At 39.0% G+C, this 27,979-nt stretch overlaps 1 protein-coding gene across 1 annotated transcript in view; it reads right to left on the bottom strand.

Moving 5' to 3' along the window:
- LOC126481063 (tetratricopeptide repeat protein 37) overlaps nt 1-27,979 on the bottom strand; it is a 158,445-nt gene that overhangs the window by 121,212 nt on the left and 9,254 nt on the right. Inside the window, exons 4-7 of the mRNA XM_050104546.1 lie at nt 21,151-21,346; nt 15,150-15,510; nt 14,687-14,919; nt 7,851-8,150 (exon numbers count right to left, since the gene is read on the bottom strand). Of these exons, the coding sequence (XP_049960503.1) occupies nt 7,851-8,150; nt 14,687-14,919; nt 15,150-15,510; nt 21,151-21,346 (1,090 nt within the window). The remainder of the gene's footprint in view (nt 1-7,850; nt 8,151-14,686; nt 14,920-15,149; nt 15,511-21,150; nt 21,347-27,979) is intronic.

The raw sequence follows: 27,979 nt of genomic DNA, 5'->3' as shown, positions 1-27,979 counted from the left end.
TAAGGTTCTAAAACTGTAACTCACCAGATGGTAGAGTTTTGTCAGGACTGGCTCTCCCAAGGCCGTCAGTAGTTCTAATGGAATATTGTCTACTCCCGGGGCCTTGTTTCAACTCAAGTCTTTCAGTGTTCTGTCAAACTCTTCACGCAGTATCATATCACCCATTTCATCTTCATCTACATCCTCTTCCATTTCCATAATATTGTCCTCAAGTACATCGCCCTTGTATAGCCCTCTATATACTCCTTCCACCTTTCTGCTTTGCCTTCTTTGCTTAGAACTGGGTTTCCATCAAAACTCTTGATATTCATGCAAGTGATTCTCCTTTCTCCAAAGGTCTCTCTAATTTTCCTGTAGGCAGTATCTATCTTACCCCTAGTGAGATAAGCCTCTACATCCTTACATTTGTCCTCTAGCCATTCCTGCTAAGCCATTTTGCACTTCCCGTCGATCTCGTTTTTGAGACGTTTTTACTCCTTTTTGCCTGCTTCATTTACTGCATTTTTATATTTCCTCCTTTCATCAATTAAATTCAATATTTCTTCTGTGACCCAAGGGTTTCTACTAGCCCTCGTCTTTTTACCTACTTGATCCTCTGCTGTCTTCACTATTTCATCCCTCAAAGCTACCCATTCTTCTTCTACTGTATTTCTTTCCCCCATTCCTGTCAATTGTTCCCTTATGCTCTCCCTGAAACCCTGTACAACCTCTGGTTCTTTTAGTTTATCCAGGTCCCATCTCCTTAAATTCCCACCTTTTTGCAGTTTCTTCAGTTTTAATCTACAGTTCATAACCAATAGACTGCGGCTAGAGTCCACATCTGCCCCTGGAAATGTCTTACAATTTAAAAACTGGTTCCTAAATCTCTGTCTTACCATTATATAATCTATTATATGAAATACTCTATTATATGAATAATCTATTATATGAATCTATTATTTCTATCTATTATCTATATGAATCTATTATTTTATATTATATGAATCTATTATACGCATAATCTATTATATGAAACAAAACTTTGAGGCTTGTCAACAGATAGCACAGCAGCCATAAGCAGCACTTTACTATTCATAACTGGAAACTAAGTATGCTCCTCTGACAAAGATGATTTATTGTGATCCCTATTACACAAGCTGCTTTATGCAGTGATCTTCTCCGGTCAAAAGATTATTCAGAAATAAGCTTTCTGATTAAAAAACTAAACAAGTACGGAAGGTGACATACAAATTTTTTACACAGTTTACTAACCACATCAACCACTTCATAAGCAGCACATATTTTGTCAACCAGTTCTTTATAAAAAAGTTCCAACTAGATACCAGGAACATGTAAAACTTACAGTGATAGCAGAACCACGTTAAATTCAGCTGGTACCTCTGTAGCTGCAGATACTTTCTTAAATGAAAAGTTTTACCACTACCTTCAAGTAAGGATGCATTTCTATTAAAAGTGTGACACCAGTCACTTAAGGTAGTTTACAACCAGTAACTGTTTTGCGGCGTAAAGTCAAGCACCGGAATGACATTCGGACACGAGAGAGCAGAGAGGTCTGTGAAGATGATGTCAGCCAATTCCATGCTAACTGACCCCTCTTCAGGATGACAACATGGCAGCAGCGGCCTCTATGCAAATAGAACATAAGTGCTGCGCCCGACTGGTCGCTGCCCAGTTCTACAAGAAGCCTCAAGATTAGCAACCTGAACAGGAGCATCAACTGTATTACTTCACTTGTATTAGGAATTGTATATACTGAAGAACTTGCTTATTGTTTGTCGCCCTTTGCTTGCGACACATCTGTTTAACACAAAGTTAAATATTGTTATATTTTACATTTTGTAATAAATGTTGTTTGAATGTTGTATAGCAATTCGAGAAAGCAGGTTTCCTAGACACCCCATATTTTGACGGCTACGCAGGATTGAACAAACTGTGTACTGCATGTATTCCATGTATTCAAATATTTGAATAAAGTCATTAACAGACTTGAGCTTACTGGCAGTCCTGTGCTTAAATAAAAGTTTCTCCCCTTTATTAACCTGACCATTTGTAGACAAGAATTTGGAAGAAAAATCAAATAAATTTTAACTGCTATGTGAAACGAATTCCTCACAATGTTTGTCTAAAACCTAACACACTTTTACTTCAGGGCAATAAATACGATTCCTACGAAAAAAATTGCCAAAACTGCTATTTTGCAGTGAAATGCATGAGAACATCGCACGAGTGTGCAACTTAAAATATGGCCCCCACACTGGTGGGTTTGGGTAGATCACTGCGACCAGAGCCCGGGCCTGATGGGGGCTTGGGGCCAGTCCTAGGCAGTCTAATTTTTTAATTATCATTACTTAATGCAAACTACAAAAAATAGTTTGGATATTTTTTTAACAAATGAAATTTTAGAAGATTCTACAGTTAATCATGGCCCAAAATTTAAAACAGATATTTATGACAAATTGCTTATCATAAATGTTTAATAAAATTGTCACTGGCAGTTATTGTCATTGCATTTGTTAGTGAACTTATGTGTGTATTAATACAGTAAGGCCCATTCCCCTACACATCCCCTCTTATCAATCGCATCTGCCCTCCCTGTCTTGGGTATTTTCTGACTAGCCATTTCCCTTCTTCCTCTCTGCTCTATAAACAGGCACATTGCGTATCAGTTGGAGTCCACCTGTCAACACCATGTGACATGTGTTAAATTCTTCCTTTTTGCCTGCTGCTACTGTGAGTGATTATGTTTCTTTGGTTAAGTTTCACATTAAGTTATTTTGTATATGAGTGTTTTGTTTTGATACGATTTTATTTATGTGAAAATATTATTGAACAGGATAAGGTAAGAGTAACTTTTACTAATAATCCAATTTGAGAAATGTATATTTGTGTTATAAATAAATATAGTCTGGCAGGAACATATTGTTTCATTTCAGATTACATAACACAACATGTTAAGATGTCAAGCTATAAACAAAATCTGTGGCTTTGAAAAGAAAGCTGTCATAAGACAAATTAGGAAAAGCAGCTACAGGTTGTCAGACTATTACAAAATATTTATAGTGTCATGAAGATGAAGAGTTACACAAAGTTTAGCCCCATAGACAGCAGCACCTACAACAGCCTCAGGTAGCCAACTTTCATGCTCCGTCGTTCAGCCAGTTTCAGACTAAAAATATGTACAACATATCAAACAATAACAAGATACCTTCGATTCTGAGCAGCTAACTGAATCAGAGGAAACAAAAAACAATAGAAATTGTCTTATTGTACACCAAGTAATGAAAAATATGCTAATCTAGATCTTAGCACAAATACTGATGACGCAAACACTTATATTTTGGATAATCCTGGTACTTTACCTCCAGTGACGAGTGATACACTGTGACAGGAAATATAATCATCTTACACTTTTTTCTCAGCTTTTCAGATCAGATCAAAGTGTTTTCCACATTAAGAGCTTATATACTACAGTCTACTTTGAACAAAATCATATCATAAAACCTGTAATAAATGGACTATCAGATCATGACATGCAGCTCCTTGTTTTAGATGTAAATTCTAAGCAGTTTATCAAGACTGCTAAATCTGAGTACAGGAGAGTAGTCAATCAACCAAAAATTGTTTTAGAAAACTGCTCAAAGATATGAACTGGAAAGATGTTTATAGTGCTCATGACATGAATGAAAAATATAACACATTCATGAACAATGTCAGTACCATGGTTGACACCTGTTTTCCTCTAAAAGTTACTCAAATTAAACAGAAGTCTATAATAAAACCATGGATTACACAAGGAATAAAGATTTCCTGTAAGACAAAAAGGAAAATGTATCTGTCGACCAACAATAGCTCAATGCTGATGATTTAGCTAAATACAAGGAATACGGTAAAATATTTAAAAAAGTAATTCAGACATCTAAACAAATGCACTACGAGAAGAAGATAGCAATGTCAGGGAACAAAATAAAAACAATATGGGATATAGTGAAAGAGGAGACTTGTAGAACCAGAAAGGAACAGGAGCAAATAGCATTAAGGGTAGATGACACATTAGTAACCAATGGGCAAAGTATGGCAAATCTATTTAACAAGTACTTTATATCCGTTACTGATAGAATGGGATTGTCAGGATCAGTAAATAATGCCCTTGAATATCTGAAACTAGCCTTTACAAATAGCTTCAGGTACGTGAATATGTCACTCACTTCACCGAAAGAAATAACTTCCATAATAAAATCTTTAAAAACAAAGCATTCTACTGGTTACGATGAAATATCAACAAAGTTAATTAAGGCATGTTCTTGTGAGTTTAGTACAATTCTAAGTTACTTGTGTAACCAGTCAATTATAACTGGGACATTTCCTGGCTGGCTAAAATATGCAGATGTTAAGCCTCTATTCAAGAAAGGGGATAAAGAGATACCATCAAAGTACAGACCGATTTCAGTTTTGCCAGCATTCTCAAAAATTTTAGAAAAAGTAGTGTACAGGCAGCTTCTCAACCATCTGACCACAAATAACATATTATCAAGAAAAATTACATATTATCAAGAACACAGTTTGGATTTCTGAAGGGTTCTGATATTGAGAAGGCTATTTACACCTACAGTGAAAATGTACTTAATTCATTAAATAACAAGTTACAAGCAGCAGGTATTTTCTGTGATTTGTCAAAGGCATTCGATTGTGTGAACCACAACATCCTTTTAAATAAATTAGAATTCTATGGTGTCACGGGTAGTGCTGCAAAATGGTTCAAGTCATACCTCGCTAACAGGAAACAAAGGGTGTCAGTGAAAGGGACTAGTGAATTAAGTCATCAGTCATCATCAGAATGGGAAGAAATTACATGTGGTGTCCCACAAGGATCCATCTTAGGGCCATTGCTTTTTCTTATGTACGTTAATGATCTCTCATCAGTTACACTGCTAGAAGCAGAGTTCATTTTGTTTGCAGATGACACAAGTATTGCAATAAATAGTATGTAGAGTGTAGTTCTAGAAAGATCTGCTAATGATATTTTCATGGATATTAATAAATGGTTTAAAGCCAACTCATTGACATTAAACTTTGAAAAGACTCACTACATGCAATTCAGAACCTGTAAGAGGTTTCCACCCAGCATATGCATAAAGTATGAAGAAGAGCAGATAGAAGAGGTTGACGGTCTTAAATTCCTGGGATTACAGCTTGATAATAAATTCAGTTGGGAGGAGCACACCACAGAACTGCAGAAACACCTTAACAAATCTGTATTTGCAATTCGAGTGTTAGCAGACATAGGTGACATAAAAATGAAAAAGTTTGCATACTTTGCCTAATTTCATTCCATAATGTCATATGGTATAATATTTTGGGGTAACTCTTCAAGTCAAACAAAAGTTTTCAGAGTCCAAAAGTGTGTAATATGTATTATTTGTGGAGTAAATTCACGGACGTCCTGTAGAAACCTCTTCAAAGAACTGGCTATACTAACTACTGCCTCTCAGTATATTTACTCCTTAATGAAATTGGTCCTAAATGATATACCTCTTTTTCCAACAAACAGCTCAGTTCATACATACAATACCAGGAACAAAAATGATCTGCACAAGGACTTAAAAGCACTTACTTTAGTTCAAAAAGGGGTCCACTACTCAGGAACACTCATCTTCAATAATTTGCCAGCAAACATAAAAAATTTAGTTACAAATAAAGATCAGTTTAAAAGGAGCCTGAAAGACTTACTAGTGGCCAACTCCTCCTACTCCATTGACGAATTTTTTAATAGAAACAAATGATGTACTGTATACGAGGTTTGTCTGGAAAATACGTATAAAAGTTGAATAATAGCTTTATTTTACAATTATTCAGGTATTACAATATGGTCTCCTTCCAAGTACTCACCCTGAGACGCGATACACTTCTGCCAACGCCGTTTCCACTGTTGATAACATTGCTGAAAGTCTTCAGTTGTGTTGTTGTTCAGTTGCAGTGTCGTTTCCGCCTTGATGGCTTCCACATCTCCCAAGTGCCGCCCCCAAAGCACCATTTTGCATTTCGGGAACATTGAGAAGTCACACGGGGCTAAATCGGGTGAGAAAGGCGAGTGGTCTGTAACAGTGGTTGAGCTTCGGGCCAAAAACTCGCGCACAACGAGCGACGTGTGAGCAGGCGCATTGTCGTGATGAAGGATCCACCTGCCCCCTTATGCCAACTCCGGTCGAAATCGGGCCACACGAGCTCCGAGACGTGTCAGAACTTCAACGTAAACATTTCCGTTCACTCTCTGACCGGGAAGGACAAATTCCTTGTGAACAATGCCCCTAGAATCAAAGAAAACAATCAACATTGTCTTCACATTGGACCTTGATTCTCATGACTTTTTTGTTCTCGGTTCTCCTGCTAGTTTCCATTTCTTGCTTTGAGATTTGAGCTCCACATCGAATTCGTAAAACCAGGACTCGTCTCCAGTGATGACTCGGTTGAGAAAGTCCACTCGTTCCTCTGCTTCCAACCAATCCTCACAGCACTCAACCCTCTTTGCTTTCTGTTCTGGCGTCAAGAACTTCGGTACGATTTTCGCACACAATTTCTTCATTTCAAGTTTGTGTGTCAGGATTTCGTGAACGATTGTTTTGGGGATTGACAGCTCGTCAGCAATCATTCTGACTGTCAATCTATGGTCTTTAAGAACACAAGCCCGAATTCGTTCAACATTTGCATCGGAACTCAATGTCGACGGGCGTCCTGGGCGAGGGTCATCATTCACTTCTTCTCAGCCATCCCGGAACCTTTTTAACCACTTGTTCACGGTTGGTTCCTTCAGAGAATTGTCTCCGTAAACCTGTTTCAAACGCTCAAAAATCTCACGGCCATTCTTGCGTAGCTTTGCAAGAAACTTGATGTTGACGCGCTGTTCCTCAATCAGAGAGAGCTCCATGCCGACGGCGGATGAAAAAAGGTAACTGTCAACAAGCTGCTGCACACTCCCACCTTCACACAGAGTGCTCTCACTCGAACTGAGCGTTGATGGGATTGATTACAGCAGCAGTCCCACCTGGCGGTGACTGCAACTTGTAACATAAAGACATTATTCAACTTTTATATGTATTTTCCGGTCAAACCTCGTACATTCCTACTATTAGTATTGTTATTTCAGCTTTTTAAAAAAAAAGGATATGTTCTACATCCACGAGGATCTCCTCAGCACGGAACTATGGAACGAAAAACTAATGTAATCTAATCTAAGTCTTCCAATCAGAAAAGGACCCGATGAAGCTTTTCAACTCCATACATGAGAAAAAATTTCAACCAATTTTTCTGAACCGATGTACTGCAATTAGACATTTTTGTACAATTCCAGTAATAGTGTCTATGGCTGAACTGTCTTTTAGTAAACTGGTAAACACACTAAAAACCTTGCAAAGGAGCACAAGAACCAAAAGTTGTCTTACCCATCAGCAATTTTAGCAACTGAGAATGAATTTTGACTTTCCTAACGTAACTAATGATTTTGGTTAGAAGAAAGTTCAGAATCAATTACATGGAAGGTTACTTGTACATTCAGACTTAAGGCAAAAAGTAAGGACACAGAGTAATGTGTAGACAAATTAAATGAGCACAACGAGGTCTGCCAAAAATTACTTTCTTCAATTAAGAGAATTACCTTTGCCACAAAGAAGGTTGTAAAAGTGCAGTATGATAATCTGCAGCAATTCACTATTTGAAAACTACTGTATTGAATGACAGTTATTAAACTAGGTCATAAGAAATTTAATATATAAAATTTGGTTAACTTGTAATAAAAGTTCACACTCTGACTCATTTAAAGTTTAAACTGTGCAAAATTTTATAAATAAATGCGCTACCTTTAGGAAAGCTATCAAACTCTCATCATGCTCTCCTTTCTCCCAAAGCAATTTTCCTTTTTCCAACCATATTTCTGACTGGCTGGGATCAGTAGCTGCTGCTGCATTTAATGCAGCCAGAGCTTCTTCAAATTTACCATCTTTTTTCAACATAAGTGCTTCAAGTAGTAACGCAGATGATTTGTTCTCATTCCCTATTATGTCGAAACACTTTCTTGCTTGTTCAAACTCATCTAGAGAGATGTATGCTCTTGCCATACAGATGAGAATGTCAGCACTCAAGCCATAAGATGACAAAATCTGCAAGAAAGAAACCACATAGGAATCTGTAAGTGTAGAATTACTTAATTATTATACACAAATGTCACACACTGTACAAAGATAAATCTTCTATTCCATTTTGGCATTGTAGTGCATACTAGGATGCAATTCAGGATACAGTATAATTTACTGCAGTGTACTGATGTGTGTTTTCTAATTTTTCATTGGGCTGGCTGACTACACCGTGCAAACATTGTACATCTGCAGTTCGTATCGGGCGAGGGGTTATGTTGGATGAAGTGGGTGAGAGGTGAAACAAAGGATGTGGGGTGAAGGGTGAATGGTGGCTAACAGCTGGGAGGGAGAGAGAGCTGATGCATGGGACAGCAATGTGGCACGGGCACCAGTGATCTCCTGCAGTTCACAAAGATGTAGGGGAGTGGACTGGGAGAGTAAGAGAGAGAGAACGGAGGAGGGAGGGAGACAGAACAAGAGTAGGGGATATTGTGAGGAAGAGTGTGTAGGTGCAGAATGAGTGAAATTAGCGTCGCAAGGCAGGGGGCTATCAGAGACTGAGGTCAGGAGGATTATAGGATCAAAGGATGCATTGCAAGGACAACACCCATCTTCCTAGTTCAGAGAAGCTGGTATTGGAGAGTTTGAAAAGTAGCTACTAAAATCTAGCATGTTGTGCTAATCTGTATGTTCCACCACTGGGTGGTCAGTTGTGCTCTTAGCCACAGTTTGGCAGTACCCGTTCATCTGAATGGACAGCTGATTGATGGTCATGCCCGCATAAAATTCTGTGCATAAAGTGCAGCAGAGCTGGTATGACTGCTTTAATAGGCCTATGATAGGAAAGGATAAACCTTTGGTGGGTTTGGAGGAGGATGTCACAGTAAACTGCATTGGAAAGGTCTTGTGCTTTGGTCTTCCATTGTCATGTGACAAAGGGTTAGGAGAGGGTGCAGTGTAAGAATGGATTAGAGTGTTGTAAAGACTGGGTGGGTGGTGGAGTTACACTACAGAAAGGTGGGAAGACAGTACTTATCAAGGATGCCCTGAGTAGTTGTTTTCGAGCTTTAGATTACTTCCCACAGCAATGTTCTCAATGAAGATAGATGAACATAGTGCAACAGCATTTAGAATTTGGTTTTAGATCTATCTTCTGTGATTTAGAATTAAAAGGTATCTGACAATGGGAACTCATGGTCTTGGAGTAGGGCCTTTGATTAGTAATCAAAATGTCACGGGTTCCAGGTTTGCTTAAATTTTGAATAAAAATTGTCAGCAATGGCAGCTGAAGATTTCTGACAAGAAAAGTCATCCTTGTTTTTCCAATGGCCTTGTCAAAGACTGTGGAGGAGTTGACAAAGGTTGGCCTTTTCAAAGAGAGTGGACGAGTGGACAAAGGTTCAGGACACTGCCTTTCTCTTGGGCTGGAAAACCATCAAAAAGGTGGAAGAATCAGCAATTATCAATGGCATGAGCATGTAGAAGGCTATGCACTAAGGACACATGGGCTAATGTGTATCCATAGTACGTGTGGTCTGTTACTGGAAAAGTGTGATGGTGATTTCTCCATTGGTAGAAGATCTTGGATTAGTCCCCCATTTGGATCTATGGGAATGGACTGTCAATGGGGGTGGTGACCATGAGAAAAAGATGGAATACCCAATGAAGGGATAAAATTCTATGAGTCAGGGCATGGAATGTCAGAAGTTTGAATGCAGTAGGAAAGCTAGAAAATCTGAAAAGGAAAATGCAAAGGCTCAATCCTGATACAGTGGAGGTCAGTGAAGTGAAATGGAAAGAAGATACGGATTTCTGGTCAGATGAATATAGGATAACAGGACCAACAGCAGAAAATGGCATAATGTGAGTTTGGTTCATTACGAATAGGAAAGTAGGGCAGACAGTGAGTTACTGTGAACGGTTTAGATTAGAGAGCAAACCAATGCTGACAACGATAGGTCAGATAAACACACCAATTTCGTAAGCAGAATAAGAAGAGATTGGGAAGTATATGAGGGTGTTGATTTGGTAATTAAGTATTTAAAGGAAAATAATAATCTAATAATTGCTGGGGATAGAAATGTGGTTATAGGGGAAGGAATAGTAGAAAGGATTATGGCAGAATACTGGCTAGAGAGTAGGAATGAGAGACGAGAAAGACTAATTGTATTTTGCAATAAATTTCAGGTAGTAATAGTGATTACTCGGTGCAAGAATCATAAGAAGAGAGAAATGATTGGAAATGACCTGGAGACACACGAAGATTCCAAATGGACTACATCATAGCTAGATGGAACTTTTGAAATCTGATACTGGATTTAAGACATACAAAGGAGCTGATACATACTCAACCATAATTCAGCAATGAAGAAGAGTAACCTGAAGTTTATGAGAATCATACAGAAGAATCAGTGTGGAAGGGAAGTGGGATACAGAAGCACTGAGGAATGATAAGAGGTGTTTGCTAACAATATGGATACTGTGATAAGGAATATCACAGTAGGCATTCCTGTTGAAGATGAGTGGACATCTCTAAAAAGGGAAATCACTGATGCTGCACATTCGGACATGAGTACAAGGAAGTTAACTTCTAAGAAAACTTGGTAACAAAGAAATACTTCAACTGGTTGACGAAAGGAGGAAGTACAAAATTGTTCCGGTAAAGACACGAATACAGCAATATAAATCATTCAAGAATGAAATAAATAGGAACTGCAAGGCAGCTAAAGTGAAATGGCTGCAGGAAAAATGTTAAGAAATCAAAAAAGAAATCATTGTCGGTAAGACTGACTCACATATAGAAAAGTCAAAACAACCTCTAGCGAAATTGAAAGCAAAGGTGGTAACATTAAGAATGCAATGGGAACTCCACTGTCAAATGCAAACGAAAGAACAGATAGATGGAAAGAGTACTAAAGGCCTAAACAAGTGGGAGGACTTGTCTGATAACGTTTCAGAAGAAGCAACTGGAGCCAACAAGTGTTTATATAGGGGATCATGTATTAGCGAGTTACAATTTAAAAGTGCTCTGGAAAACCTGATGTCAAATCAGAATTTCTAAAATCATTAAAGGGAAATAGTAACCAAATTACTATTCCAGTTGGTGTGTAGAATCTATGAGACTGGCAACATGTCATCTGACTACTGGAAAAATATTATACACAATTCCAAAGATAGCGAGGGCAGATAGGCACAATCAGCTTAACATCTGATGCATTCAAGCTGCTGACAAGAATAACATACAGGAGAATGGAAAATAAAACTAAAGATCTGTTAGATAATGATCAGTTTGGCTTTAGGAAAGGTAAAGGCATCAGAGAAGCAGTTCTTACTGCACTGGATAATGGAATCAAAGATGAAGAAAACTCAATATACACTCACAGAATTTGTCTATCTAGAAAAAACATTTGACACTGTGTAATGGTGCAATATGTTTGATATTCTGAGAAAAATGGGAGTAAGCTAAAGGGGAAGACCTGTGATATACAATATGCATAAAAACCAATTACAGGATCTGTTGTATGGAATGAACAGTCTACCGGTAATAAGTACAGAATATGGATTGAGAGTAAATCAGAAAAAAGATAATAACGAGAAGTAGTGGAAATGAGAACAGCGAGAAATTATATCAAAACTGGCCATCATGAAGTAAAAGAATTAAGGAATTCTGCTATCTTGGTAGTAAAATAACCCACAATGTACGAAGCCAGGAGGACATAAAAAGCAGGAAGTAGTGTACTGGTGTCAAACGTAGGCCTTAATTTGAGGAAGAAATTCCTGATAATGTACATTTGGAGCACAGCAATGTATGACAGTGAATTGTGGACAGTGGGAAAACCAAAACAAAAGAGAATCAAAGAGTTTAAGATGTGGTGCTACAGAAGAATGTCGAAAATCGGGCGAACTGATATTAGAAGGAATGAGGTGGTTCTCTGCAGCATCAGTGAAGAGGAAAATATGGAAAATACCGACAAAAGGAAGGGAGAGGATGGTAGAGGGTGTCCAGCAAAGGACTCCCTGATTTCAAAATTAAATACCTTGAAAACTACGACTGATAGATGTGTGCAATGATAGGTATGTTTACTGTGAAAGTTCTGAGAATTTTACATTTAAGTTATACAGAAGTTTCAAAATAGTTCTAAAAGGTGCTAATAGACGTGCTGTATGCTGTGCAGCTCATATAATATCAGCGTGCACAATTTAACTTGTACTCTGCAAGCAGTCCCTTCAATCACATCAAAATCTTTTCAAAATGCCCACCACTCGCAGTACAGAGGTGGCACAAACAAAAGTTGAAAGTTGCCATCGTATCTTGTAGTGTCTTAATGGAAATGGATCCAGATGCCATGCAGATAGACGATTCAAGCTCACCCAGTGGGATGGGATGGGTTTGTAGACGGTGTCTTTTAATGTGTCCCACAAAAAGTTATCACAACAAGGAGTCAGATCATGTGAATACAAAACTCAATCCAGGCCTGTGCCAGTAAATTTGCAATAATCCAATGCAATGACATTATTCCTAAAGTATTCATCATTACAGTGAAACACTTGTTCGGTGCGATATGGTCTTGCTCCATCCTGTATGAACCACTTGGTGCCTGGTCAGTCCTGCAGTGCTGGCCGCGTGGTGACAAACTGTTACAAAATTGTAACATAACATTCACTAGTGATCATTTCTCACATGAAAAAGGGGCCAATAATGCCTCTGCTGCATACCACAGTCCAAACAGTAACTTTGGGAGAATACAGAGGTTCCACATCACACAAATGGGGATGTTTGAAACCTCAAAATCACCAGTTTTGTTTATTCATGACACCATTCAGAAGGAAGTGATCGTCATCTGTGAACCAGAAGCAGCCAACATGAGATCCTTCATTACCAATCGTTGTGAAAATTTGGTTTGCAAAGTCAGCTCTCTGCTGCAAAGCTTGTACAGATATGGCCTGGGGCCAATAATCCCCTCTAGATCACCAGCCACACGGTCAGTACACTGGAATTTGGCAAAGAGCTTGCAAATGGTTTTTGCACAGGGTTTTTTTGGAACATTAAATCATGTTTGAAGCTTGTGCCTTGCTGCTGTAGGTTGGTGAGCTAACATGTTATATTTTGTTCAAAGGAATAAATGACTTGAACCTCTTTTTTTTTGGTTCACAAACCTCCTTTCACATTTCAATGGTGGAACTTATTGCTCAGAGCTGCAGCATATTATTTATAGGCATTATGTATTGTGATTACACTACCATCTGTCAGCAGATCACTGAACTATTTCGAAACTCTTATATAAAATTCTTACAGTTTTCACAATAAACATAATGCTTTTTGCATTTTTCTAGCAATCTTAGTTTCTGAGATATTTACGTTGAAATCAGACACACTCATTATGCTGCGAAACTGTCAAGAATCTCACCTGGCCATCTGTTAACAACAAAATATCCCAACCAATTAGATTCAGGTCATACAAGAAAAGTACCATAACATAGGACCATAAATAATGAATCAGTAACAGTGCTTATACACAAATAACAATAATGATGGGAAGTGAGTTGTAAAGCAGACAATATATATAAAGGGGGGATGGGGGAGAAAATTAAACAGAAAGATGGATCAAGGATGGACAACTACAGGGATTAAAATATCTCAAGTACTCTCTCACTCAGAGGACAAGCAGTAGTCAAGAGCCGAAACTCCTTTAGCACCAGTATAGTAAAATCCTTCATTCGGATATTAAGATGGTGTAAAACATACACTGGGGAAGAGAGAAAATTACTTACATCACTAAAAAGTGCTAATTCTTGTTATGATGGTGTTTCTAGCAGAGTAGTCAAGTCTTCAGCTAACTTAGGAGGACTATTATTAAGCTGTCTTTCAGTCATTAACTCAGTGTAGGTTTCTTGACAGATTTAAATTATAATTAGCATGCTCCTCTATAAAACTGGAGGTAAGCAAACCACTTCTAATTACATGTGCATTTCATTATTCCTATTGTTGTAAAATGTTTTTGAGACAGTGGCTTATGATAGAAGACCAACTCATTTTTCGGAGAACTTGTTTAACTGCTACCCAGTTTGGCATTTGTGAAGGGTTCTCCACACAAGACTTCACAGCTGAAGTTATGGCACATCTAAACAAAAAATATTACTCTGTTGGTATATTCTGTGACCTTACCAAAGTGTCTGATTGTGTAGGCCATAAAATACTACTTAGCAAACAAATTTTATGGCAGTAATGACATTTCATTAAAAAGCGAAGGTTACACTGAGAATACGAAATAATATAAGATTCTGGCTTTCATTGTGGGTTTTGTAGTATACTGAACAAATAAGACAATACTGGCACGTTTTGATTATGGGTTCTATAGTATACTGAACAAATATGATGATACTGGCACGTTTTTGTCTTTACGGAGGTTGCAATGAATAGAGAGACAGTAAAAAGAAAAGAAACCAGCATCAAGCAGTACTAGTTTTGTGAAGTGTTGCTGAAGTACTTCAAGTATCAAATAAATTAAAAGGAAAGACAAAAGATGCTCGCTTGGGTTCACTGGAAACTATGAACTCACCTCCTCGCATTTGCTGACAGCTTCCTCACACTTTTCTCTACCTTGCATACACAATGATTTTACAAGGGCAAAATTCAAGAGATGTTTCATATCTTCCTGTGGCTGGTTGAGATTTACTAATTTTGATAGTGCCTCTCTAGCACAGAATTCTGAATCAACAAAACAGTATGTTGCAAGGTAGCACTGGCACAGCAAAACATAAACATAACACGAGTTTGGCATCATTGGTACCACTGAAAAAGCAATAAAAATTAGCTGCAGAGCCAAAATGAAACAATCTTTCGGGCTTTTTTAATTTGTAAGAGAAGGAAATCAACTAAATTTCTCTCTCTCTCTCTCTCTCTCTCTCTCTCTCTCTCTCTCTCACACACACACACACACACACACACACACACACACACACACACAAAAAACCAGCTTTAGCTTTTCCCTTACAAAAACAGAAACTACCAGTAGTACTCACCTTGTTTCAATACCTCACAGGCATCAGTAAAACTACCATCATTAAAAAGTTTAGCACCTTTTGCAAGCAGTGCTAGGCCTGAGTTCTGGTTTAGGGCAAGAAGTCTAGTAATGTAATCTTCAATACAACTGTTAACATGATTAACAGATTGAAGACAATGTACTGTAGCTTCACTGTAACATTTGCATATCCATTCTAATGGATATTCCATTTTTTTATACAAAAGATGCATATTTATTGCTTCATTCATAAGTTCCTTATACTTTTTACACTTATAAAGTAATTTTAAGTATTTCTTGTAATAGTCCTCCTTTTCCTCTTCCAAATCATCTTGCAGGATGAGAGACAATGCATCTTCCAGCTGTTAATAGACAGGAAAAAAAAGTTTGAATTTAGTCTAACAAACATAAAAATTTTATGCACTTGCAGGAAAGAAAGGCGGCTGGTGGATCGCTAACCTTTGTGAAAGTAACACACTTAGCAAACAAAATTCATTTCACTATAGTAACATCAATAATACAGCATCATCAGTGTAAACTGTAACACAAAGGGCACAGGTGACCGAAAGAACTTTACACTACAGATTAGGAATGTCACATGACTGACAATACACCAGTGATAAAGTTTGCAAAGCAATACATAATCTCTGACTTTGACATTAAAGTATGGCGTGAGGCCGCCAAATACTGTAATCAGAATGAATACATAAAAAAAAAAAAAAACAAATACTGACTGTGGAATTGCCCGCACGAGGAAACACATGTTACACTCTAAAACCTCAAATGTAAAGGCAAAATCAAACAATGGAAAATACAGGCTGGAATAGTGAGAGCATTATGAAAAGGATAGATTGCTACTTACCATATCGCAGAGATGTTGAGTCACAGACAGACACAATGCAAAAACTACTAGACAAGTAAGCTTTTGGCCATGAGGCCTTCCCCTGAATTGGACAACGCGCGCGCGCACACACACGCACACGCACACACACACACACACACACACACACACACACACACACACACACACGTGCAATAACTATCTCTGGCAACAGAGGACAGCTTTGGCAGTCGCAGACAACAGTGGTCATGTGTGTGTCAGCTGTGTTTGTGTGAATGTATATATGCTGTCTAATTCAGGAGAAGGCCTTCTGGTTGAAAGCATAAGGTTAGCAGCCTTTTTGTTGTTCCTGTCTGAGACTCAACATCTCTGCCATATGGTGAGTAGCAATCTATCCTTGTCATAATACCGTCAATATACATAGGTTGAGATCACACATACTATACAATGTCACCCTCAACCATCACACTTTAGTGTTTGGCAGCCACGTAACTAAAAAATACAGGCTGTCAGAGAGCTGCCAACACAGTAGCATTTAACAAACATGAAACCATCAATATAGTACAGGTTGAAGTGGGACTCACATGAAATCACTAAATTTTGCCTTTAAGCAAAGCAACATCAGCATTTACATGCACATTTCAGAAATGTCAGAATAAGATGGTTCTAGTATTTGGACAATAGAAAATGACACTGTGGCATGTACACCACCAGTCCTGTTTGTAGTATATTCCGTGACACCTTTAACACACATCTAGGTTCACACTCAGTGCAGTGCTTCCCCTTTGAATCTATACCGTGCACAACATGTATGCTCCTTTACAGCCATGTGGACAACATGTTGATTGTCTGTGTTGTAACCACATAAGGTGGTTAATTCAATTATCTGTTTAGATAGTGTGCCCTGCACACACAAAATGTTGCAGTACAATCTGTTTTCCAAATACGGTCATCCTGCTCTGTTGGAGCTCACTCATGCTGATATTGCACATTAATGAGGTATAGTGGCATTTGCTTTCAAGTTTCCACTTCATCCACTTTCTAATAAGCCTGTTTGTCATTAAGATCTTTCCGGTCACAGATGAAAGGGTTCTACCAGAAATTTTTGAACACGACCTCTTTGTAAATTTAGTTACATATTGCTGGTACATCGTTCAAACTTTCCTCACAATTTGTATTTGTTTGGTCTAGTCTTATAGTGTGGCAAAATTTTCACAAATGTTAAAAAAAAAACCAAACAAACAAAAGGCTTTTCAATATTGGAGAATATAGAATAAACCCTAAACACACAAGAGAAAGGATACAAGTAGAAGTGAAACATGTCTAGGTACAGGCTGCTGAAGTGTTATTCCTTCTTGCCTGTTGTTGTTGTCTTCAGTACTGAGACTGGTTTGATGCAGCTCTCCATGCTACTCTATCCTGTGCAAGCTTTTTCATCTCCCAGTACCTACTGCAACCTACATCCTTCTGAATCTGCTTAGTGTATTCATGTCTTGGTCTCCCTCTACGATTTTTACCCTCCACGCTGCCCTCCAATACTAAATTGGTGATCCCTTGATGCCTCAGAACATGTCCTACCAACCGATCCCTTCTTCTGGTCAAGTTGTGCCACAAACTTCTCTTCTCCCCAATCCTATTCAATACTTCCTCATTAGTTATGTGATCTATCCATCTAATCTTCAGCATTCTTCTGTAGCACCACATTTCAAAAGCTTCTATTCTCTTCTTGTCCAAACTATTTATCGTCCATGTTTCACTTCCATACATGGCTACACTCCATACGAATACTTTCAGAAATGACTTCCTGACACTTAAATCAATACTGGATGTTAACAAATTTCTCTTCTTCAGAAACGCTTTCCTTGCCATTGCCAGCCTACATTTTATATCCTCTCTACTTCGACCATCATCAGTTATTTTGCTCCCCAAATAGCAAAACTCCTTTACTACTTTAAGTGCCTCATTTCCTAATCTAATTCCCTCAGCATCACCCGACTTAGTTAGACTACATTCCATTATCCTTGTTTTGTTTTTGTTGATGTTCATCTTATATCCTCCTTTCAAGACACTGTCCATTCCATTCAACTGCTCTTCCAAGTCCTTTGCTGTCTCTGACAGAATTACAATGTCATCGGCGAACCTCAAAGTTTTTATTTCTTCTCCATGAATTTTAATACCTACTCCGAATTTTTCTTTTGTTTCCTTTACTGCTTGCTCAATATACAGATTGAACAACATCGGGGAGAGGCTACAACCCTGTCTTACTCCCTTCCCAACCACTGCTTCCCTTTCATGTCCCTCGACTCTTATAACTGCCATCTGGTTTCTGTACAAATTGTAAATAGCCTTTCGCTCCCTGTATTTTACCCCTGCCACCTTTAGAATTTTAAAGAGAGTATTCCAGTCAACATTGTCAAAAGCTTTCTCTAAGTCTAGGAATGCTAGAAACGTAGGTTTACCTTTCCTTAATCTTTCTTCTAAGATAAGTCGTAAGGTCAGTATTGCCTCACGTGTTCCAGTGTTTCTACGGAATCCAAACTGATCTTCCCCGAGGTTGGCTTCTACTAGTTTTTCCATTCGTCTGTAAAGAATTCGTGTTAGTATTTTGCAGCTGTGACTTATTAAGCTGATAGTTTGGTAATTTTCACATCTGTCAACACCTGCTTTCTTTGGGATTGGAATTATTATATTCTTCTTGAAGTCTGAGGGTATTTCGCCTGTTTCATACATCTTGCTCACCAGATGGTAGAGTTTTGTCAGGACTGGCTCTCCCACGGCCGTCAGTAGTTCCAATGGAATATTGTCTACTCCGGGGGCCTTGTTTCGGCTCAGGTCTTTCAGTGCTCTGTCAAACTCTTCACGCAGTATCGTATCTCCCATTTCATCTTCATCTACATCCTCTTCCATTTCCATAATATTGTCCTCAAGTACATCGCCCTTGTATAGACCCTCTATATACTCCTTCCACCTTTCTGCTTTCCCTTCTTTGCTTAGAACTGGGTTTCCATCTGAGCTCTTGATATTCATACAAGTCGTTCTCTTTTCTCCAAAGGTCTCTCTAATTTTCCTGTAGGCGGTATCTATCTTACCCCTAGTGAGATAGGCCTCTACATCCTTACATTTGTCCTCTAGCCATCCCTGCTTAGCCATTTTGCACTTCCTGTCAATCTCATTTTTGAGACGTTTGTATTCCTTTTTGCCTGTTTCACTTACTGCATTTTTATATTTTCTCCTTTCATCAATTGAATTCAATATTTCTTCTGTTACCCAAGGATTTCTACTAGCCCTCGTCTTTTTACCTACTTGATCCTCTGCTGCCTTCACTACTTCATCCCTCAAAGCTACCCATTCTTCTTCCACTGTATCTATTTCCCCCATTCCTGTCAATTGCTCCCTTATGCTCTCCCTGAATCTCTGTACAACCTCTGGTTCTTTTAGTTTATCCAGGTCCCATCTCCTTAAATTCCCACCTTTTTGCAGTTTCTTCAGTTTTAATCTACAGATCATAACCAATAGATTGTGGTCAGAGTCCACATCTGCCCCTGGAAATGTCTTACAATTTAAAACCTGGTTCCTAAATCTCTGTCTTACCATTATATAATCTATCTGATACCTTTTAGTATCTCCAGGGTTCTTCCATGTATACAACCTTCTTTCATGATTCTTAAACCAAGTGTTAGTTATGATTATGTTGTGCTCTGTGCAAAATTCTACCAGGCGGCTTCCTCTTTCATTTCTGTCCCCCAATCCATATTCACCTACTATGTTTCCTTCTCTCCCTTTTCCTACACTCGAATTCCAGTCACCCATGACTATTAAATTTTCGTCTCCCTTCACAATCTGAATAATTTCTTTTATTTCATCATACATTTCTTCAATTTCTTCGTCATCTGCATAGCTAGTTGGCATATAAACTTGTACTACTGTAGTAGGTGTGGGCTTCGTATCTATCTTGGCCACAATAATGCGTTCACTATGCTGTTTGTAGTAGCTTACCCGCATTCCTATTTTCCTATTCATTATTAAACCTACTCCTGCATTCCCCCTATTTGATTTTGTGTTTATAACCCTGTAGTCACCTGACCAGAAGTCTTGTTCCTCCTGCCACCGAACTTCACTAATTCCCACTATATCTAACTTCAACCTATCCATTTCCCTTTTTAAATTTTCTAACCTACCTGCCTGATTAAGGGATCTGACATTCCACGCTCCGATCCGTAGAACGCCAGTTTTCTTTCTCCTGATAACGACATCCTCTTGAGTAGTCCCCGCCCGGAGATCCGAATGGGGGACTATTTTACCTCCGGAATATTTTACCCAAGAGGACGCCATCATCATGTAATCATACAGTAAAGCTGCATGCCCTCGGGAAAAATTACGGCTGTAGTTTCCCCTTGCTTTCAGCCGTTCGCAGTACCAGCACAGCAAGGCCGTTTTGGTTATTGTTACAAGGCCAGATCAGTCAATCATCCAGACTGTTGCCCTTGCAACTACTGAAAAGGCTGCTGCCCCTCTTCAGGAACCACACGTTTGTCTGGCCTCTCAACAGATACCCCTCCGTTGTGGTTGCACCTATGGTACGGCTATCTGTATCGCTGAGGCACGCAAGCCTCCCCACCAACGGCAAGGTCCATGGCTTCTTGCCTATGAAGTCATTTAAAGGAAAAGGGTATGAGCATTGGCTAAATGAAAGAGCTAATTAATTTATTACGAATGTGCCTATAAACAAAAATCCTTCACGTCATCATAATGTTTGAAACTCAGTTTCTTTACTGTTATTTCATTATTGGAGTAGTCCTAAAAAGAAAAAAAGGAAGATGGCATGGATTGGAAGGGTGGGGGTGGGGTGGGAGTGCTACATAGCACAGGTACATTAACATCAAGATCATTGTTAAGTACAGTATTAGTTCAGTTGGACAAGGATGTAGAAGAAAAAAGGCTGTGTACCAACCGAAGCGACCATCTCATCAGTCACCTGTAACAAATTGGGGTAGCTATTTCTAGCTTCAGAATTAAGGAATTTGTTCTTCGGAACTCAAAGTAATGTACAATAAATATACTCGCTTCAAAATTAAGAAAATTAAAATCTGCAACTGTCACATAAATTATTTTTAACAATGATCTCTACAATTGCATAAAAGTATGTTGACAGGTAACTTACTTTTGCTGATAATTTTGCATTTAGGTCTGGAATTTGTCCCAGAACTGTTACCAGAGTTCTCAATGCTATAGATTTCTTCTCATCACTTACAATCTCAATTTGATAATCCAGAATTTCAGCAAAAGTGTCACATTTCTTGCTCTTCAGAGTTAGTTCCGCTAATTTATTGCAAATTTCTCTATATTTGCCTATATCACTGCAACAACAATAAAAGAATGAAGCAATTAACAAATCAGTATTTTTGTAACTGTTGTGCTTAGATTACACGGTTTTCAAGAATGATAGTACCCTTACACTCTGTTTAGTACTAATTCTTCCATCTTTATCATTTTAATTCTTTTTTATTCCATTGGATAACTGTTACACTGGCATATATTGATGGCACATGTTCACTAAATTAAGGCTGTAGTAAATGCATTGTGTAATAATACTATTGCATAGTATGTCAATTTCAAATGACGAGTTACTGTCACATAACTGGGGGGTGATGGACATTGCCTATTATTAGGAATCATACCAGCAGTCACCTGGAATGATTTAGCAAAATATTGGAAAATCCAAATAGGGATCCAAGGGCTAGATTACAATCCTGATCCTTCACTACAGAAACACTATCATTAACACCATACCTTCAATTACAACCACAATTAAATAGAAGTACACCTGCTGACAATCACAGTTAATTGTAAGAATACATCCATAAAAGAATTAGCTTCTAAAATCCTCTTTTTACCAATTTTTGAGTACTGTTCAGCAGTTTACAACCTTAATTAGGCAGTTTTTGTTGACTGCAGGCCACAGCTTTGACAAATCTTGGAAATAACATATTTCAAAATGTGAAACAGCCATATAATTTATTTTAAATTGTATGACTAGTTTCAGTTAGAGGCCATTTTCCAGCACAAATTTTTGTTAATTGTGGAAAAAGGGGGGGGGGGGGGGGCACCAAATGTGTAAAGGATTTCATGATGAGTGCACTACTTTATAAAGGGGAAACTATTTGAACTGTTAACAGTCACTGCTCTAAATGTGACTGTTTTCTGAAGCCAAGTAAGTCTGCAGCTAGTAAGCACTGCATAGTGTTGGCCATAAAATAAACTACAATAACACAAAAGTAACAGTACATATCTCAACTATTTAGGACAAGACCTTTACTGAAGTATTCAAAATCTGCTTGTCAGAAGATGTCACTGACTGCGACCGGAGATCACAAGTATGTGACACACATAATTTGCCAATGTTCCAGTATTCTATTTAAGCATAATTTGCAATTACAATTTAAAGTTTATCCAAAATGTATCTGCAGCACATGATGGAGGTGAAAAGGACACCTGAATAAATATACAGCATTTACAGTAATAAAACTGTAATAAAATTGGGATGGCAACTCAATAAGGTCTAAGCATTTTTGGAGTTGAAACTCGTGTTATTTATGACTGCAAATGAACAGGAAATTTGAAAAAGTAATGACGACTTAAACATGACGAAACATGACAAGCAGAATTGTTGTTCTTATGCTAGCCACAAATGTTTTAAGCTTGCAGCTATGAAGCATATTTCACTGTAAGAAACCATGCACAGAAAAAGACACACAGATAACTTGTAATCCTTTAAAGCAACTGATGCAATATGTTGATAGGTAGCACACCAACTACAACCTGCAAAGTGAACTCAACAGTGTAACTATACTAAATACAGATTACATAGTTGTTGCAGAGAGTCACTCTAAGTGTGGGTAACAACTAACTTTCGTTGCCTTTCATTGCCTCCTTCTGGGCACAACTGCGCTTGACTATCACCGTTTGTTTATTCTGATCTGGGTACAGACTATATTTTTAGATTTAATCTCGAAGTCTGCAGATGATGGTGTTATACACTGCCTGATAAAAAAAAAAAGTGAGGCACTCTGGAGACATGATCTCTGTAATTTCACACACACACACACACACACACACACACACACACACACACACACACACACACCAACAGCAGGTATGTAAATGATTAAATTGACAAGTTGCACACAGGCACAATTAAAAGACACTTACATAAAACTTTTGGCCACAGTCTTCCGTCAGCAAAAGGGAAACACACACACCTTTCATACACACAAGCAAGCACACCTCGTGTACACATGACCAGCAACTGGCAACTTGGGACAGAATGCAACTGGCCCAGCTGATAGTTGTATTCTGACCTAAGTTGCCGGAGTTGGCACTCATGTGTGTGTGAGATGTGCTTGCTTGTGTGTATGAATGGTGTGTGTGTTTCCCTTTTGCTGACAGAAGACTGTGGCCAAAAGTTTTATGTAAGCGTCTTAATTGTGCCTGTCTGCAGCTTGTGTCTTCTTTACAGTAAGTAGCAAATCTATCTTTTCCTACACTGTTTATGTTCCTATCTGGAGTTCCCATTGTTTAAATTGCAATTCTCTGTGACAGGCAGAGTGTCAATCAGAGTGAATCAGTTTAGTTGGTGTTCAGTGTTATTACCAGGATTGATATGGTATATAAGGGGGTGCAAACAGCATCAGATGTTGAGTGATCACTATGATGGACAGAAAGATGTGTACTCATCAGACAGCACTCTCAGCACCTGACAGAGTTGGGACTCATTGTGGGCCTCCACGTTGCAGGCTGGACAAAGCACACAAAATCCATATTTGCATGGCATTTGGATATGACAGATGCCCGATGTTGGATTGGATGGGAACTTGAGAGCAGGTATACTCACTCTCAAGATTCCAGTCGACCATGTCTGTATTGTACACCAAGCACATTGTAACCCTCCACATCTGCATCTGCCATCCAGCTACAAGTAATGGACTCCCTGCAACATTCCATGTCATCTTGCACCATTGTAAGAGACTATCAGCAGCCGGTGTAAGGCATTACCAGCCAATGCAAAAGCTACTGTTAAAACCACAATACCAATGACTGTGTTTGGAGTTGTACAGTGACCAGAAAGCATACACTGCTGATGAATGGCATCACATTGTGTTCAGCAGTGAATTGTATTTCTACACTACCCTTGATGAACAGTGGGGAGTGCGGTGGAAACTGGGGAGAGGACACTTTCTTACAATGTTTTGGTGAGGCAACTCAGTGTTACTCCTAGTGTCACAGTGTGAGGAGCCATTGGGTATGGTTTCAGTTCATGGCCAGTGGTAACTGAGCATAATGGACATCCTGAATCCGTAACTCCCATATGACAGTATCATGGTGCCATTTTTCAACAGTACAATGGTTATTCATACGTAGAACCTATCTCTATGAACTGTCTGCATGATTTGAGGTACTCTAACAACTAGCACGATCCCAAAATCTTTCCCCAACAGAACAAGTGTAGAACAAGTTTACTCATCATACTCCATCCCAGTGCCAGTATCTACATCTATAACTACAAAGATACTCCACAAGCCACCGCGTGGTGCATTGCAGAGAGTACCCTATAATACTACTAGTCAGTCCCTTTCCTGTTCCGCTTGCAAATACAGCGAGGGAAAAATGACTATCTATATGATTCCGTATGAACTCTCATTTCTTGTATCTTATCTTTGTGGTCCTTATGTGCAATGTACTTTGGTGGCAGCAGAATCATTCGGCAGTCAGTTTCACATGCCAGTTCTCTAAACTTTCTCAATAGCGTTTCTCAAAAAGAACGCTGCCTTCCTTCTTGGGATTCCCATTTGAGTTCCCCAAGCATCTCCATTACACTTATGTGTTATCAGAATCTACCTGCAACAAATCTAGCAGTCCGCCTCTTAACTGCTTTGAGGGAGGAGGAGGAGATTAGTGTTCAAGTCTCATCTACGACAAGATCATTAGGGATGGAGCACATGCTTGGATTAGGGAAGGATGGAGAATGAAAGCAGACACGCCCTTTCAAAGAAACCATCCTAGCATTTGCCATACACGGTTAAGGGAAATCACGGAAAACTTTAATCAAGGTGGCCATATGCGGGTTTCAACCATGGTTCTCCTAAATGCAAGTCCATTGTGCTAACCACTGTGCTATCCCACTCGGTCTGAACTGCTTTGACGCTTCCTTAAATCAGACCTGGTATGGATCCCAAACGTTCGAGCAGTACTCATGAATAGTTCACACCAGTGTCCTACATGTGGTTTCCTTTACAAATGAACCACACTTTTCTAAAATTCTCCCAATAAAATGAAGCCAACCATTTGCCTTCCCTACCACAGTCCTCACCTGCTCGATCCATTTAATATTGCTCTACAGCATTATGCCCAGATATTTAAATGATGCGACTGTGTCAAGCGCGACACTACTACTGACCCTGTGTCTGAACATTACAGGTTTGTTTTTTATACTTACCCACACTAGCTTAATTTTTTCTACATTTGCAGCTAGCTGTCATTAATCACACAAACTAGAAATCTTGTCCAAGTCACCTTGTGTCCTCCGACAGTCACTCAACTTTAACACCTTAGTGTACACCACAGCATCATCAGAAAATAACAGAAGATAGCTGCCCAACCTGTACATAGACAACAGCAGACCTGTCACACTTCCCTGGGGCACTCCTGCCGGTACCCTCGTCTCTGACGAACACTCACCATACTGTGCTCTGTCTTCAAGGTACTCACATATCTGCGAACCTCTTCCATATCCTCATACCTTTGTTAACAGCCTGCAATGGGGCGCCATATCAAATACTTTCCACAAATCTATAAATATAGAGTCTGTCTGTTGCCCTTCCTCTATAGTTTACAGTACATCATGTGAAAACAGGGCAAGCTGAGTTTTGCATGAGCAATGCTTTCTAAAACCATGCTGATTTGTGAAAATAATGTTCTCGGTCTCAAGAAAATTTATTATAATCGAACTGAGAATATGTTCAAGGACTCTGCAGCAAACCAAAGTTAGAGATTGGATGGTAATTTTGCGGGTCCATTCTTTTACTTTTCTTATATACTGAAGTCACCTGTGCTTTTTTCCCATTGCTTGCAACTTTGCACTGGGGGAGAGATTTGTGACAAATGCAAGATAGGTAAGGGGCCAGTGCTGTAAAACTTAAGTGAATTAGGATGCTATCAGGACCTGGTGACTCACTTGTTTCTCTATACCAGGCATGACTATTACTATGTCCTCAACATGGTAGTGTGTGCGATAGTCAAATGACAGTATGTTTGTACAATTTTCTCCCATGAACAATTTCTTAAATGCAATATTCAAAACTTTGGCTTTTGTTTTACTGTCTCCAACGGCCACACCACCCTGGGCCAACAAGGGACTAAATGAAAATCTTAGACACTTAATGCATTTACATAGGACCAGAATTTTCTAGGGTTCTTCGCTAGATCTTTTGCTGAGGTATAGCAGTGGTAGTAGTTGTATGCTTCATGCATAGATCTTTTCACAGAGACATGAATCTCTACCAATCTTTACCTGTCGTCATTTCGGCGTTCTCTTTTTAACAGAGAGAGCAACTGCTTCTGCTTCCCCAGCATTTTCCGAATTTTTTTTACTGGACCACAGTGGATCTTTTAATTCCTTAGTCCACTTACTGGGCAAACAACTCTCCAGACCACGATTTACAATCTGCTTAAACTTCACAAATAATTCATCTATGTCAATTCACTAAATGAGATGCTAGCAACTGCTTAACTGCTTCTTCTAGCAGAAACACTCTCCTAGACTTCTCGACGGATTTATTACCTTCTGTAACCATAGCTGCTATAATGACATTATGATCACTAATCCTGATTTTTATACTGACATTGATAACATCCAGCCTATGTGCAGCTACAAGGTGTAAGATATTCTCATGCCGAACTAGCTGCTCAAAACAGTTCTCAGAAAACCGTGTTCAAAAGTACTTTGCAGGACTGTCTGTCTTTACCCCTGCAATGAATCCATAGACTTTCCAGTCTACACTTAATAGATTAAAGTAATCTCCCACTAGTACTGCATGATCTGGGTATTTATGCACTACTAATTGCAGCCTTGCTTTTAATGATTCTAGAACTGTCAAAGCGGAATCGAGTTCCCGGTATAAACAGCCAACAATTAACTTGGTTGCACCTACACCTGTTATATGTGACCAGGTAATTTCATTGTCACACTCAACTTCAACCTCAATAGGGACAACAATTTTATCAACAGCAATGAACACTCCAGCTCCTATGGCGTCTAATCTGTCTTTCTGATATAAATTCCGTGACGCACTGAAGAGCCTTCCACTTTCGGTTTCAGCCAGCTCTCGATCCCGAGAATAATCTGAGCACAAGAACTTCCCTAGAGGGCAGTAAATTTGGGAACTTTGTTATGAACTCTTCGACAGTTTACTAATAAAATTCTGACATTCTAAGTGTCTTTATTTGAATGCGGTCTGACTTCCCTTACTAAGTATCAACTGGTGAGTGTTCAACAGAGTACCTCTCAAACTATTGCCTAGCCTAAAAACTGTCATGTGCACTACACAAATACTCTGCTACCCGAGTAGCTGCTTCCTTTGTGTAGTGATCCCCTGACCTATCAAGTGGAGTCCTACAAATCCCCACCTGATAATGCAGGTGCAGAAATCTGCAGTCAAGACAGTCACAGAGTCGACAAAGTCTTTGGATGGGAGCCTCCACTCAGCTACAAATCAAAGGACCTTGATCAACATTTGGAACAATGCTGCAAATTGTGAGCTCTCTTTGCACCCCATGTGTGACACCAGCAGCTTTCACCATTTCCGCCAGCTGCCTGTAAGAACTGAGCATGACCTCGGAACCCTTGCGACAGGCGTCGTCAGTGCCAACATGAAGCACAACTTGCAGGTGACTGCACCCTAAATGTTTGATAACAGCAGGCAGGGCCACCTCTG

Source organism: Schistocerca serialis, chromosome 5 (genome assembly GCF_023864345.2).
Source record: "Schistocerca serialis cubense isolate TAMUIC-IGC-003099 chromosome 5, iqSchSeri2.2, whole genome shotgun sequence".
Lineage (NCBI taxonomy): Eukaryota > Metazoa > Arthropoda > Insecta > Orthoptera > Acrididae > Schistocerca > Schistocerca serialis.
This window is presented reverse-complemented; position numbering and strand designations above follow the sequence as displayed.